Source organism: Ovis canadensis, chromosome 4 (assembly GCF_042477335.2).
Source record: "Ovis canadensis isolate MfBH-ARS-UI-01 breed Bighorn chromosome 4, ARS-UI_OviCan_v2, whole genome shotgun sequence".
NCBI classification, from domain to species: Eukaryota; Metazoa; Chordata; class Mammalia; order Artiodactyla; family Bovidae; genus Ovis; species Ovis canadensis.
Window position 1 is genome coordinate 83,807,660 of NC_091248.1, and position 14,068 is coordinate 83,821,727.

General features: G+C 55.0%; 3 protein-coding genes and 1 long non-coding RNA gene across 5 annotated transcripts in view; 3 read left to right on the forward strand and 1 right to left on the reverse strand.

Annotated features, from left to right (window-relative positions):
* Window positions 1–612: 612 nt before the first annotated feature.
* LOC138438845 (uncharacterized) lies at window positions 613–3,135 on the reverse strand. The gene is made up of 3 exons (XR_011256480.1): window positions 3,041–3,135; window positions 1,599–1,707; window positions 613–1,044 (listed from the first exon to the last, which is right to left on the reverse strand). It is a non-coding gene; the product is annotated as an uncharacterized lncRNA (long non-coding RNA).
* Window positions 3,136–3,174: 39 nt separating this feature from the next.
* On the forward strand, window positions 3,175–9,171 carry HOXA6 (homeobox A6). The gene is made up of 2 exons (XM_069586790.1): window positions 3,175–6,054; window positions 7,394–9,171. The coding sequence occupies exons 1-2, from the start codon at window positions 5,613–5,615 to the stop codon at window positions 7,651–7,653; spliced, it is 702 nt and encodes a 233-aa protein (XP_069442891.1). The 5' UTR covers window positions 3,175–5,612; the 3' UTR covers window positions 7,654–9,171.
* Window positions 7,405–12,284, forward strand: HOXA5 (homeobox A5). The gene is made up of 2 exons (XM_069586782.1): window positions 7,405–10,245; window positions 11,246–12,284. The coding sequence occupies exons 1-2, from the start codon at window positions 9,351–9,353 to the stop codon at window positions 11,494–11,496; spliced, it is 1,146 nt and encodes a 381-aa protein (XP_069442883.1). The 5' UTR covers window positions 7,405–9,350; the 3' UTR covers window positions 11,497–12,284.
* Window positions 12,285–13,151: 867 nt separating this feature from the next.
* The window catches only part of HOXA3 (homeobox A3), a 32,383-nt gene continuing 31,466 nt past the window's right edge, over window positions 13,152–14,068 (forward strand). Inside the window, exon 1 of one of the 2 annotated variants that reach the window (XM_069586772.1) lies at window positions 13,152–13,239. The gene's annotated coding sequence lies outside the window, so the exon portion shown is untranslated. The remainder of the gene's footprint in view (window positions 13,240–14,068) is intronic. The other variant, XM_069586773.1, reaches the window with a different exon arrangement.

Consider the following 14,068-nt stretch of genomic DNA (forward strand, 5'->3'; position numbering starts at 1 on the left):
GTGTCCATAATTGTACATTTCTTTGGAGATTTTTGTCTGGTTTGGGTGTGTATACAAACATCTTCTAGATCCCTTGAAAGTGGAAATCTTCGATTATAGTCTATTCTATGAACCTCCCCCAAACTCTCCGTGGATTCCACCCTTTCCTCTAAGGTTATAGAGTGGGTTCAAAAGGTATACCATCCTGCGACTGATTCCGAATTCCCCAGGCCCGGGAAAGGACGCAGGATTCAGGGCCTCTGGTGCCGCCCCCAGCCTCACATTCAGGAAAAGCGAGGCGGCCCCAGAACCCAGCAATGAAGCTAAGGGGTAGAAGGGGCACTGGCCGCAGACCCCGCTGCGAAACCCTGACAGGGGCCTCTGGATGCGGAAAAATGAGGGGCTGGGAAAGGGGCGAGGGGCGGTGGGGACAGCGCAGAACAGTGGCAGCTCGGCGGGCGAAGACCTCCACTCCCGTCTCCTGCTTGGGTTGGACCGGCTTCTTATTACTCTTTTAATAAACCCCTGGCACAACTGGGTCTGTAAAACCTGCGTCCCCGAGTCGGGGCCGCCTCAGTGGTAAGATGGCGCCGGTGTAGGAGCTGCCTCCTCTTAGTGATGGGGAAAGGGTCATAAATCCGTTGTTGTTTATGAAAATTTACAACTTTGCAATACAACTTTATGAGTTGTTCGGCCCTTCCATTGGCCGCTGTCGGTCATGTGGATGGGAACCGTGAACATGAACTTTTTTATAATTTCCCTTGCGAGAATAGAGCCGCATTCTTTTGCTCCGCTCCGTCCTGCCTGCTTCGGAGCTCAGCCTTCCAGCCAGGCTCAGCTGTGCTTTGTCCAGCGATGGCGAGCGAGACGAGGCCCCGGCCCGGCCCGGCCCGGCCGCTCCCGCTGGAGGTGGGGTGTGCCCAGTCCCCGGCGCCGCGGCGGCCGCTTTGCAACTCGCAACCTGGCTAATTTCCTGCGTCCTCTAGCACCACGAAGGACAATTCGTCTCCCCAGGCTGCCCAAGCGACAGCTGTCAGAGGGACTGGAGCTTCTGGGAACCGCCATCTGAAGGTGAGACACGTGGGGAGATAGGAGCAAAGGTGGTGAGAAGGCAGCGGGCGCCGGCGGCATTGGGAGAGGGCACCCCAGGGTGGCGCTGGAAGGGGGCAGACCTAACCCTCTCCCACCCACTCACCCTTTCACACACACCTCCCCATCACACACACACACACACCCCCTCACTCTCCTTTCCCGCGCGTGCTCACCTTGGCAGTCGGTGCCCTCCTTCCTTCCATGCCATAGCTCCCTGGCACGGGGCAGCAGCAGCTGAGGGCTTCTCTCTCCCCTTCCCCAGCGACCTCGCAGAGCCCCCAAAAGGAAATGACCCTGCACCCTGCGTTCCCCGCCAGCCTCCCGGGTTTGGATTTTTTTTCATTCATGACCCAATTGGCAGGATTGAATCCCCCCAATAACTGGAGACAGTTCCCGAGGTGGGAAGACGGTAAGAGAGGAGGACAAAGTGAATTCATCGACAGGCGTTTTTATCACAGTACCTCCTATTCCTTGGGAAGTGGTTTCTAGAGAGTAAAGGTAGAATAAGCAGAAAACCAAAAACTTACTAATTCAGCCAGAGTCCTCTGCTGAGTGCCTGCTTCGCTTCGCGTGGTTTTCCGATGAGAGGGATGTCTGGAGCGTGCGGGGAGAGGGAACAGGTTCTTGGGTGCAATTCTGTGTTGAAGGAGAGGATGGGGTTAATTGTTGGGTGTTGCTTGGCGGGAAGTTTCGGTGCAGAGGATGTAGTAGGGTTATTGTGAGTGGCAGGGGCCGCAGCTAAGGTTGAAGGAAGGACACAAATCGAATCTGGGCGATAGAGGGACACCCCCCCAACCACCTCGGCGCAGCGGGTTGACTGGCGACAGCGCTCCGCATCTCCCGAGAGAGCTGGGAGAGGACTGTGCAGCCGCCTGGGAGGAGGCGCGGAGGGTGCAGCGGGCGTGGGCTTGAACAAGCGCCGTGGCGCAAAGCTGACTTGGCTTAGGTGAACCTTGGCCAGATTTGTCCCGGTAGCTTCCTGGGACAGCGAAATGACCCTGCGGTTCTGGGCCCGAGTTCTTTTTGTTATTTGATTTTGGTGGTTATTGTTTTCCCCACCTTAAGATGATGCCTTGGTATGCATTCGATACTTGAGAAGGGGCTGTGGACGTTGGGGACTTCCACTCGCGTTGGGGGTGGGGCGGGATGCGCTGGGGCGGATAAAGCGGCGTATTTGCATCGCGGGGTCGTGGGCTGCCTGACTGCGGCTGCCGCGGGCAGATAATTTATTGCGACCGCGCCGGGCGCTCGCTGCTGCCACGCTGTGGCCGTCTCCGGAACCGACGCCAATAGCAGCCCCGCGTCGTGCAGCCTGGCGCGACTGCTGCGCGGGCCCCTCAGAGATTTCCAAGCAACCCTAGGAGAGGGGGGCGAGGGAGGACCTAAAGGGCGGCCTCCCAGGGCCTGACTGGCCGGGAACCTCCCCCGCCTTGACCGCCCTTGACGGGAACTGGACGCCTGACTAGACTCGGGTCCTGCTCCCACCCAGCAACCATGGAGACTGGTCGCACAGGCCGCCTGGCACGTCATGGCTGCTGCTCCAAACTGCGCGTTCCAAGGCGCCCCGGGGGTGCACGCTGGTTTCGGGAAACGCGCGCCCGCTTTGGGATTTAGAAATTGGAGCTATCACTCGTAGTCCTGGGGCCTGCAGGCCTGACTGGCTATGGCAAGGAAGGCGGACTTTGGCTCCACGGGAGGGCCTGTGACAGGCAGAGGCCGCACCTGTGTGCTATGGGCTCTGGCCTGGGCCAGCGAGTCCAGTGGACGCGGGGGCCCCGAAGGAGCCCGCCGCACGACAGCAGGCCTCCCTCCACACCCGCGGAGGTCGAGGAGCTCAGTGGGCAGCCCAGGGAAAGGGCGAAGTGTGAGGCTCTGCTCCCCATCCCGTCCGCCTTGAAGAGCAGCTGAAAGGTAGGTGGATTTTTTGTGTGGCTTTGACCGAGGAAAGAGCCCTGGTGGCCATTCTCACCTTCCCAGGAGAGGCTCCCTCCAGCGTCTGGGGCTTCTATTCTTGCCTGAAAGTAGCTCGCTCGCCCGCTGGCGCGCTCTCGCGCTCTCTCTCTCTCTCTCTCTCTCTCTCTCTCTATATATATATATATATATATATATGCAGCTAATGCTGGTTGGAGAAATAAATTGAGCAGCTGCCAACATGATATGTACCAGCCTTGGCTAACAGCTAGAGATTTCAGTGTAATATATTTTTTCCATCTTAGTGCCTATAGAAGCTAGAAATACTCTGTTTTTGCTGTTAGCTGACAGATCAAATATTTTGTTGATTGAGACAATGATTAGATCGAGAATCCAGGTCAAACCATAACAGATACTAATAATAGTAGTCAATTGCCCCCAGCCCCAACACTATGTGGAACCTAGAGAAATAAACCAGAAATGATAAATATAAACATTTATCAACATCTCCAAATGATTATTTTCATCTTAATAACTTGCTTGAAATCACTGTCATCTGATGGCATTGTTTAAAGAACTCAAACATTTTCTTCTAACACAGCTTTTTAAAAATCCCTTTAAAAATTTCGACTCTCAAGTTTTAATTTTCATCTATCAGTTCCTTTTGCTAAAGAAATTTGAGGGCAAGTTAAAATTATATCCTCTCTTACTAGGCCCTTATTTGTATATTCAAAAGAGAAACTTTCCCAGGTTCAATTGATTGGGGCACAGGCAGAAGGCTTCTGGGTGCAGCCCCCATTCAGTGGGCAGCAGCTGATTTCAAGGATGCACCATAGTCTCTGGGGAGGCCAATCAGAGCCCAGTCTTTTCTCAAAATTTTTTCCTTGGGGGAAGTGAGAGGAAAAAATTGAAAAGCAAGGAAGAGATTAAGGAAGTCGTTGCCAGATTCCTAGGGGGCCCTTGTCAACCCCCCCGCCCCAAGTTCTGAACCCCATCAGCCTGTATTCACCAGTTTTACAGATCTTATAAACACCCTCCGGAAATTCAGCCAAATCATATAAATAAGTCTTTCTTCAAGCTCCACAGAATTGAAGACTTTAAAGCTAATTCAAGGGTTTTACAAGCCTAACAAATACAGTTGTAAAAATGCCACTGGAATGATACCACATTTTACAAAATGAGATTGATCTATGCGCTGTAAAAGTCAACTATCTTGAAGGCACAGCTCTCAGGCAAGAGAGCACAGCCCAGGACAGGCTTTTCATGTCCTGTCTGGGGAAAGCCAGGCCTGCGACTGTGGTAAACGCAATTCAGATAATTTCTGGAGCTGGGGAGAGAACTGTTTCTGGTTCTGGAGCCACAGTGGGTGGCAGGTTCCCCCAAAGTCCCAGAAAAGGCAGGAAAAGGGGATATCCCAGGACAGTGCCCTTTGGACAGGTGACCCAGAAACCAATCACATTCGTTACTGCCACCGCCTTGGGCCAGCAGAGCTGCCCTCTCTGCTGGGTTGAGCCAGGCACCCTGGGTCACTAGCAACTCTGAAATGAAGGCAGAGATTCTACATCTGGATCCGTCTCATCTCTGCCACCCTGCGCGGAGTGCAAGAGGGGAGCAGGTCCTAGGGCTGGCTTTGGAACTCAGTCTCACAGCTATTCCTCTGTAGATTCCTTTCTTGTTGAAACCAGTGGTTTCCAGCCTCTGCGTTCCTGGGTTCAGAGGCAGCCAAAGCGGGGCTCACAGCGTGTGTGTGTGTGTGTGTGTGTGTGTGTGCCTGTGTGTGCGCGCACTTTGAGGCCAGGCAATCGCTGGCCATTGTAAGGAGGCCTCTCGAGACTCAAAGAAGACATGTTGTACGTGGGAGTAGGGGGCCGGCAGGGGAAGAGACTAGCCTGATCGTAGTCCTGGCTGGCTCGAGGTGAGCCTTTCCCTTTGGTGGCGAGGCCTAGGCCCTTGGTGGGAGTGAGGAAAGAGAGAAGGAGATGACGCACCGATTCCTAAGGCGTAGGAGAGAACTGGGGCGAAGGCCTGGTTTCTCAAATCCCTTCTCCATCTCAGTAACCCGCACCCACGGGGAGAGGAGTGCAGGGGGAGGGGCAAACTCAGGGCCCTGCCGGTACGGCAGGCCCGCCGGGGTACAGCCATCCTTGTCACCGCCCCTCCCGGCGCGGGGCTGTCAGGTTTCCTGTTTGGAGAGAAAAACCAGCAAAATCCAACAAGGCAAAAGGGAAGGAGGAAAGAGCGGGCCTGTTTGGGCCTTTTCGGCGGCCAGGACACCGGTGTCCCTACCACGGGCCGATCCGCACAGCCCTGCCCGGGCTGTGCCCGCCGCCGGCGTTGGGGGAGAGAGCCCGGCGGGTTGGTCGTGCGCGCCCATCAATCTGCCGGGCGGGCGGGCGGCGGGCGGGCGGACTGGGGGCTGTTTGTAACTTTGCTGCCTCGGTCGCCGCGGTCCCCGGGGAGCGGGCTCCGGCGCTCGCTCCCATTGGCCGCCGCCGCGTCAGCTGGTGCGATTTGCTGCTGTCGCTTTTGGCGTTCGGCCATCCAGAAACAAACCAGTTCGATGACTACTAATAGTTATAGCCAGATGTACTAATACACAACAAATCACAGTCCTGCAGAGGGGCGCGCAAATGAGTTCCTATTTTGTGAATCCCACTTTCCCCGGGAGCCTGCCCAGCGGCCAGGACTCCTTCTTGGGCCAGCTGCCCCTCTATCCGGCCGGCTATGACGCGCTGAGGCCCTTCCCGGCCTCGTACGGGACGTCGAGCCTCCCGGACAAGACGTACACCTCACCTTGTTTCTACCAACAGTCCAACTCGGTCCTGGCCTGCAACCGGGCATCCTACGAGTACGGGGCCTCATGTTTCTATTCTGATAAGGACCTCAGTGGCGCCTCGCCCTCGGGCAGTGGCAAACAGAGGGGCCCCGGGGACTACCTGCACTTTTCTCCCGAGCAGCAGTACAAACCCGACAGCAGCAGCGTGCCGGGCAAAGCCCTCCATGACGAAGGCACCGACCGGAAGTACACGAGCCCTGTTTACCCCTGGATGCAGCGGATGAACTCCTGCGCGGGTAAGGTGTTTCCCTGCAGCTCCTCAAAGAGTGGAGGGAGAGGGGGAAGAAGGCAGGGAAAGAAGGAAAGAGATAGTAGAAAGAGGACATAGAAAGAAAGGAGGAAAGAATGAACAAAGTTTCTTTGGTTTTTAAAAGAGTTTTTTTTTTTTTTTTAATAAAAAAACCCAACCCATTCCCAGTGGGACAATCAAGCTGTGAAAGAGTGAAGGCAGGGCCCCAGTCCCCATGTAAGGTGACACCTTAGGGGTGCGTGGGGGGGGGTCACTCCATGCTATGTGAGACCCAGTGGGGGCAATCTGAAGAGAGAGCAAGGCTGGATGGGAGAGTGTGCCTGCCCACCCCGAACCCTGTAATACCCAGTTCAGTCCCCGTAGTTGTGATGGCCTTCTGCACCCGTTCTGAGAATGCCTCTTTCCCTCACTGTCTCCTCACCTTTCTGCCCTTCAGAAACCCATCTAGAAAGAGGCCCTCCTTTGGACCCTTGCAGTGTCTCCCCAAAGCCTTGGAGGGCCACATCCCCAGCATCAGGATTTTTTAGCTGTCTCCTCCCTTCCCTCCTCCCCCCTCCACTCAACTGCTCACTCACAGCCAACTTCTGCCTCCTTCTGAGGCCCTGAGTCACACACTCAACTTGGGGGGAGTCCCCAACCTATGGGTCTTTTTGGCATCAGAATAGATAGCCCTACATTCTAGAAGCCCCAGATGGCCCATATCTCCATCTCTTTGCCCCTGATTTCCAAAAACTCCACAGGGAATTCTTGGAGAAGGACGGAGCCTACTGCGGATTTTAAAACTTACAGTCTTTTGCTTTAAAATTCATTTGTGTTTTCAAGAGCTCTGCTTTTCTCAGAAGGGCCATACAATGGGAAGGCATTTGCGAAGATCTAAGAGGGCTGACCATTTAAAAATTTCCAAAAAGTATATTGTGGCCTGAAGTGTTGACCACAGTAATAACTCCACAGAGGTCAGTGTGTGAATTCGGAGTGTGTACCCTACTCACAGGCTTCCATACCCATAATTTCCAGACATACACTTTACCCCCACAAAACAGACTTAGGTGCCCAGATTTAAGAATGCTGTTCTATTCTTTTTTCTTGTAAAGTTTTTACTGAGCAGATTTTGCAAAAACAATCATTTCCCACCCTAAGTCGTTTTAGGTGGAAAATATCTCGCTTGGTATGAAATAATCTTCTCCCATCCGGTCCGCTTTTGGCCCCAGACATAGTGGGAGAGGCAGGTGGTTTCCGGCCCCAGAGGCCAGGGCGCGGGGCTCAGGGCTGACTGGTCAGGCTGCCTGGATCCTGGCTTACTGGCGTCCGGCCATTTCTGCCCGCAGGTGCTGTGTATGGGAGTCACGGGCGCCGAGGCCGCCAGACCTACACGCGGTACCAGACGCTGGAGCTGGAGAAGGAGTTCCACTTCAACCGCTACCTGACGCGGCGCCGCCGCATCGAAATAGCCAACGCGCTCTGCCTCACCGAGCGCCAGATCAAGATCTGGTTCCAGAACCGCCGCATGAAGTGGAAAAAGGAAAATAAACTCATCAATTCCACACAACCCAGCGGGGAGGACGCTGAGGCAAAGGCAGGCGAATAGACGCCTGGGCAGGGACCAGGCCCGCGCCGCAACCTCCCTTGGCTTTGCCCCCTTGCCTTCGCCTGCTCCCCAACTTTTCTTCCCGCCTGCTCTCATCCAGGGGGCTTTCGAAGCTTCAGGGGAGCCCGGCGCTTTGCAAACGCCTCAGCATTTATTTCTTACAAGGAAAAAAAAAAAAAACCCACACAGCCAATCTCAGCGGTAGAGCGAGGCGCACTGCACACACAGTCCCGATCTCCCAGGCTGCCCAAGGCGGATCCGGATCTCCGGGCCCGCCCTGAATCCGTCCCCGGCTCTTGTATTAGCGCCTCTGCACGCCCCTGAGCTCGGGTCGCGGGGTTGCTGGAGAGGAAAGAACCCGGGGACCGAGCCCGTTTTGGTGTCTGGGCGTTTCCGCCTCAGTTCCTCGCCAAGTCCCAGAGATCTTGATCACAAAATCAACCCCGACCACTGGGAAGAGGGGCCTAAAGTCTGGGGCCCCAGCTCTGCCGTGGCCTTCCAGGCCGTCCCCAGACAGGAAGACGCGCGAGGAACAAAGGGGGACCGAGAGAGCCTTGTCTCTCAGCCCCGCGCGCAACCTTCCGTGGAAAAGAAACAGCCTCAGCCCAGCCGAGCCAACCTGGGCACGGGTGGAACTTCACAGCCCTGGAAGCGACTGGGCTCCCCGAAGGCTCTGAGCTCCGGATTCCGGCTCCCCGCCTCCGATAGCGCCGGCGCTGCCACCACAACAGCTTTCAGGACCTAAGGAGACGGCCCAGAGCCATGGGAGCAGCGAAAGTCCTGGTTTTCAAACGTGCCAGGGGCGCCTGAGATGCTTGGCCTCCAGCGGGGAGAATCCCCCGCCTCGCCTTTATGCTATATTTGTGATTTACTTTCGTCTTTCAGAACCCAGAAAGATAACCACGGAGGTACTAGGCACTGCCACAAAATGCTTTCATTATTGCTCTCATTTTACTCCTGGAGGTCTAAGCAGGACCCTAACAATTCGGCCCACGTATCCCCAGCCCCAAACAGCTTCTGTGGCTGTGAGGAGCCTGGGCCCACTGTCTGGGTTCACGGAGAACCCTCCGACTTGGGGCCGGCTTGGCTGGAGGAAAGGGACTGGGTGGTGAAGATTCTCCAAGCTGGATACTCAAAGCAAATCAAGTAGCAAACTAATGACAGAAGAACCATATTTACACGCAAGAAAAATCGACTCTGGTTATAAAAGTGTATGGAATTTGACCTCGCCTCGGAGAAACACTACACAAAAGCTATCTTTAATAGACGCCTGTCATTTAAGAGCGGCAGGGACACTGCCCCTCACGCGCTCGAAAAAACAGAGCCATAATTGTAACTGCTGCTGCGGGTAGGATTTATTTCTCCAATTGGCTAAATGGCCACCCCCCGCTTCCCCGAAGGTGATATCTGTATTTTCAAATTTCAGAGCTGTCGGCACGACGGGCAGAACAGACCCCTATCTCGCCACAAAAACAAGAGGGGCTACACAGCGGGGAAATAAAGTTGTTGTAAATAAAATTCAAGTCACCATCTTCCCCCAGTCCTCTGCATCCTCGCCGGGCACGCGATCGGCAGCTGACGGCCTCACAATTGGTACATCCTAATGGAACTGCGAGGGAAATGCAATAATTTTGCCATAATGGGCTGTAACCTCAATTCGACCCCGGCCCTCGCAGCCCCGGGTCGGAGGCGGAGCGATGCGCTCTGCCTCCAGCGGGTGGCGCTCGAGTCCGACTGAACGACGGCGGCGGGCGGCGAGCACGCGCCTAGGGCGCGCGCGCCACCCCTCTCGCCTCCACCCAACTCCCCCATTAGTGCACGAGTTTACCTCTAGAGGTCATCAGGCAGGATTTACGACTGGACAACAAAAGCACGTGATTCGAAGTCGTACCCCATATTTGGGTGCCTACGTAGGAGGGAACCAAGTACATGTCCCAGTCATTTCCATAATTCATCATAAATTGTGCAAGGGTGCTATAGACGCACAAACGACCGCGAGCCACAAATCAAGCACACATATCAAAAAACAAATGAGCTCTTATTTTGTAAACTCATTTTGCGGTCGCTATCCAAATGGCCCGGACTACCAGTTGCATAATTATGGAGATCATAGTTCCGTGAGCGAGCAATTCAGGGACTCGGCGAGCATGCACTCCGGCAGGTACGGCTACGGCTACAATGGCATGGATCTCAGCGTCGGCCGCTCGGGCTCCGGCCACTTTGGCTCCGGGGAGCGCGCCCGCAGCTACGCGGCCGGCGCCAGCGCGGCGCCCGCCGAGCCCAGGTACAGCCAGCCGGCCACGTCCACGCACTCGCCTCCGCCCGACCCGCTACCCTGCTCCGCCGTGGCCCCTTCGCCCGGCAGCGACAGCCACCACGGCGGGAAAAACTCCCTGGGCAACTCCAGCGGCGCCTCGGCCAACGCCGGCAGCACCCACATCAGCAGCAGAGAGGGGGTTGGCACGGCGTCCGGGACCGAGGAGGACGCCCCCGCCAGCAGCGAGCAGGCGAGCGCGCAGAGCGAGCCGAGCCCGGCGCCGCCCGCCCAACCCCAGATCTACCCCTGGATGCGCAAGCTGCACATAAGTCATGGTAAAGCCAGCCTTTTCCTAAATCCAGCCGCGGGGTGCGACTCTCGGTCCCCCTCCCATCTCCTTTACCGCCCTCTCTCTCCCGGTCTCTCTCCTGGTTTCCCCTCTCCCAGCCCGGTGGAGCCTCTCCCCGCCGTTCTCCTTCCCGTGCCTTCCTTCTTCCTCCTTCTCTGCAGCGCTGGGCGCTCACGAATGGGGGGTGGGGGGGAAGGGGGCCGTTGGCCAGGCAAGTTTAGACGTTGAAAAGAGGGGCAAAATGAAAAACAAAAACATATCGAACCCCAGCGCCTCGGAACGCACTGACGGGTCAGGCCAGTCGAACAGGGAGCAGAGGGGTAGAGGATGGTAGTAGGGGCCGTGAATCGGGCTTGTCAGGGAGGATAATTTATGAGGAGGGCTACGCTGGGGAAACAGCGTTACTAATTAGAGTCCCCGAAAAGGGGCTTGGTTGGGGGGGGGGATCATCGAGGCGAGAGCTGGCGAGATTCTGAAGTTTGGGCGCAGGAGGAAAAGCAGGAAAGGAAAGGGAAGGGGGGGGGGAAAGAAAGCAGGCGCCCCAAGCGTGCAGGCTGGAACAGGAGGCGCCTCGCGGGGCTGGAACTTTGAGGGTGACCTGGAGGCCACTTGGGCGCACAGAAAAGGGCCTTGCTTTGGTGGGTGTCTGAGTGTCGGGCAGCCTGAGAGGGCTGTGCCCTGCCTCGGGACGCCAGAGGCAGGTCCAAAGGGCAAGAGAGGGACCGGGGGAAAGCCGGGCGATCCTCCGGGGAGCGGCTTCAACCTCGGATAGGCCGATTGTTCCCAGAGTCCAAACCGTATTGTTTTCTCTCTAGGAAGGAAGAGGGAAGGAAATTCGGGAGGGGTGGGTGGGCGGGCGAGGAGGGAGGACTTGTTGAGCTTTTTTCCCGTTCCCTGTCCAGGACCCTGGCAGTTCCAGCTGGCGGACTTTTTGGTAGCCAGAGGCTGAGGAGTGGGTGGCTAAACCGCTGACTTTTCTGTTGCAGACAACATAGGCGGCCCGGAAGGCAAAAGGGCCCGAACGGCCTACACGCGCTACCAGACCCTGGAGCTGGAGAAGGAGTTCCACTTCAACCGCTACCTGACCCGCCGAAGAAGGATTGAAATAGCACATGCTCTTTGCCTCTCGGAGAGACAAATTAAAATCTGGTTCCAAAACCGGAGAATGAAGTGGAAAAAAGATAATAAGCTGAAAAGCATGAGCATGGCGGCGGCGGGAGGGGCCTTCCGCCCCTGAGTATTTGAGCGTTTAAAGTACTGAGCAGTATTAGCGGATCCCGCGTAGTGTCAGTACTAAGGTGACTTTCTGAAATTCCCTTGTGTTCCTTCTGTGAAGAAGCCCTGTTCTCGTTGCTCTAATTCATCTTTTAATCATGAGCCTGTTTATTGCCATTATAGCGCCTGTATAAGTAGATATGCTTTCTGTTCATCTCTTTGTCCTGAATGGCTTTGTCTTGAAAAAAAAAATAGATGTTTTAACTTATTTATATGAAGCAAGCTGTGTTACTTGAAGTAACTATAACAAAAAAGAAAAGAGAAAAAACACACAAAAAGTCCCCCTTCGACCTCGTTTAGTGCCAATGTTGTGTGTTGCACTCCAGTTGTTTAACTGTGCATGTGAGTGGAAGTGTCCCTGTCTCAATAGCTCCAAGCTGTTAAAGATATTTTTATTCAAACTACCTATATTCCTTGTGTAATTAATGCTGTTGTTGTAGAGGTGACTTGATGAGACACAACTTAACTTGTTCGACGTGTAGTGACTAGTGACTCTGTGACGAAAACTGTGACTCTGAGCGGTGTGTCCCTGCGTGCCTTTGTAGGACCCTTTGCACGAACTCTGGAAGTGGCTCTTATAAGCGCAGCTTCAGTGATGTATGTTTTTGTGAACAAAGTTACAAATATTGTCCAAGTCTGGCTGTTTAAGCAAACTGTGATCAGCTTTTTTTTTTTTTTTTTTTTTTGGTATTTGTTTTTAAGGAAAAAATACTGACTGGAAACAAAAAATAAACTTTCTATTGTAAGTTCTCTTGGTCTGGTTTGTGCCAAATAGCAAGCGGCTCTTTCTGCTCTACTGTCTGTTCGATGTGGGGAGGCAGTGAGTCTGTGGCTACCTGAGCAGCCTTCTTGTGCAAGGGGACCTCAAATCAGCAGCCTGACCCGTGGCCTCCCTAACTCTGACCCAGCAGAGAGTTAGGGCAGGAGGTAGAAAAGCCTTAGGTGCTTGCAAAGCCTGAGATTGACCTGCCCATTTCTGAGGAAACCAAGTTAACTGGCTGGGTACGAAAAGAAAAAGGAGAAAAAACCCAGGGCTTTGTTAGCGGCCCTCAGGGGCCCATACAGTTGCTGCCTCTCTCTAAAGGCCATCCTAGGCCTCCACTTGCTGAAAAGGCTGCTGGGTCAAGCTATGGCCCCCAGACCCTTTACCCCTAAACCACCCAGGCACCCTTTCCCACTCCTCACCCTCCTGAACCCAGTTGGCTTCTTTTGCTACAATTAATTTGCTACAAATGGAAGGTACTTACCCCATCCTAGCTTGAGTGGGAAACGCCTCAGAGCAGCTAAAGCAGCAACTAGAGATTTGCACATTTACCGACTGCTTACACTGATGTCGTCTTTCCTTTTAAAAGTTATAAAACAGTAAACTTTATAAGCCCCAGTTCCGGCTATATGACATTTGGGTGCCAAATGAATAGGGTTTTGTCTATGAATTAGATCGTAAAATCATCCATAGCACAGACAGATCGGCTCACTGGCTATAAAACGTCACGTGGGGCCATTAAAGTAAGTTTTATGGTTTTGGGGAGTTGACATCCAACATTATATACCACATAACATATAATCTCACTGACGCTGGACTCCATTTGACTCTTTTGCAGGCTACGTGTGCCGCCTGGTCATTCAAATTGTCAATTTTAGGCCCAGAAGTGTCCAAACCACAAGTTCTCAAAACTCTCTGAAAAATGGCTACCTCCGAGTTAAGGTAAGCTCGTCCCCTGAGCGCTTTCAAGTTTATCTGTACTCTGAAAACTTTATTTCTCCATCTTTCTTTCTCTCTCTGGTTCAGTTAACTCTGGGGTTGCCTCAGAATTCCAAAGGGGAGAGCAGACTTTCCCTCGGCTCAAATGAGGAGAGCCAGGAGCTAGCTTCGGAGGCACCACGGTGCAAGGCGCCGGTGGCCGCGCCGCATCCCCAGGCCTAACTTTAATTGCTGCACCAGCGCGGATGTTAATGACTTCCGCTGCTCTCGCCGGCGTGCAAAAAGATGATTTTTGTGTGTTAGTGGGCCTGCATGCGGCGACTGGGCAGGGTCGCCTCCATCCCGGGACTGGCGGGCCGGGCTCTGCGGGGTCTGCTGAGCCCTGGGTGGGGGCTGGGAGCCCCGGGGGGGGGCGCGGGCCGCGGGCGCCGAGGCCGCGCTGCGCCCGGGCGCGCTGGGGAGTTTGAAAGAAAAGGCCGAGTAGGGCCGAGGAGAACTCTGGCGGGATTCCTTACGGGGCTGTGGCAATACGTCTTCGCGGGCCGGGGTCATTTGGCAGCATTGAATCGAGGCGACGGCCTTCGGGGCCGGGTCGCAGGCCGTCTCGGTAGAGCCCGAGGGTGGCAGGGGCCGGCGGGACACACCTCCAGGCTGGGCCCCAGGGTTGCCAGGCCGAGTCCAGGCCGCGGGCATCTGCGGGACGCTGGGGACCACAGGTCCCCACCTGAGGGGAGGGCTCAGTATCCCCTCCCCCCCCCCCCCCCACTCGGGATGAGGCCCTGAACCTTGTTTGCCTGCACGTTCTTTTTATTTCGGTGAGGTTGTTCTCACC

Excerpts from the sequence above, each read along its gene's own strand:
- HOXA5 (XM_069586782.1), top strand. The coding sequence starts at position 9,351 with ATGCGCTCTGCCTCCAGCGGGTGGCGCTCGAGTCCGACTGAACGACGG. Across the intron at positions 10,246-11,245 it reads CAAGCTGCACATAAGTCATG|ACAACATAGGCGGCCCGGAA; the intron begins GTAAAGCCAGCC and ends TTTCTGTTGCAG.
- HOXA6 (XM_069586790.1), top strand. The coding sequence starts at position 5,613 with ATGAGTTCCTATTTTGTGAATCCCACTTTCCCCGGGAGCCTGCCCAGC. Across the intron at positions 6,055-7,393 it reads GCGGATGAACTCCTGCGCGG|GTGCTGTGTATGGGAGTCAC; the intron begins GTAAGGTGTTTC and ends TTCTGCCCGCAG.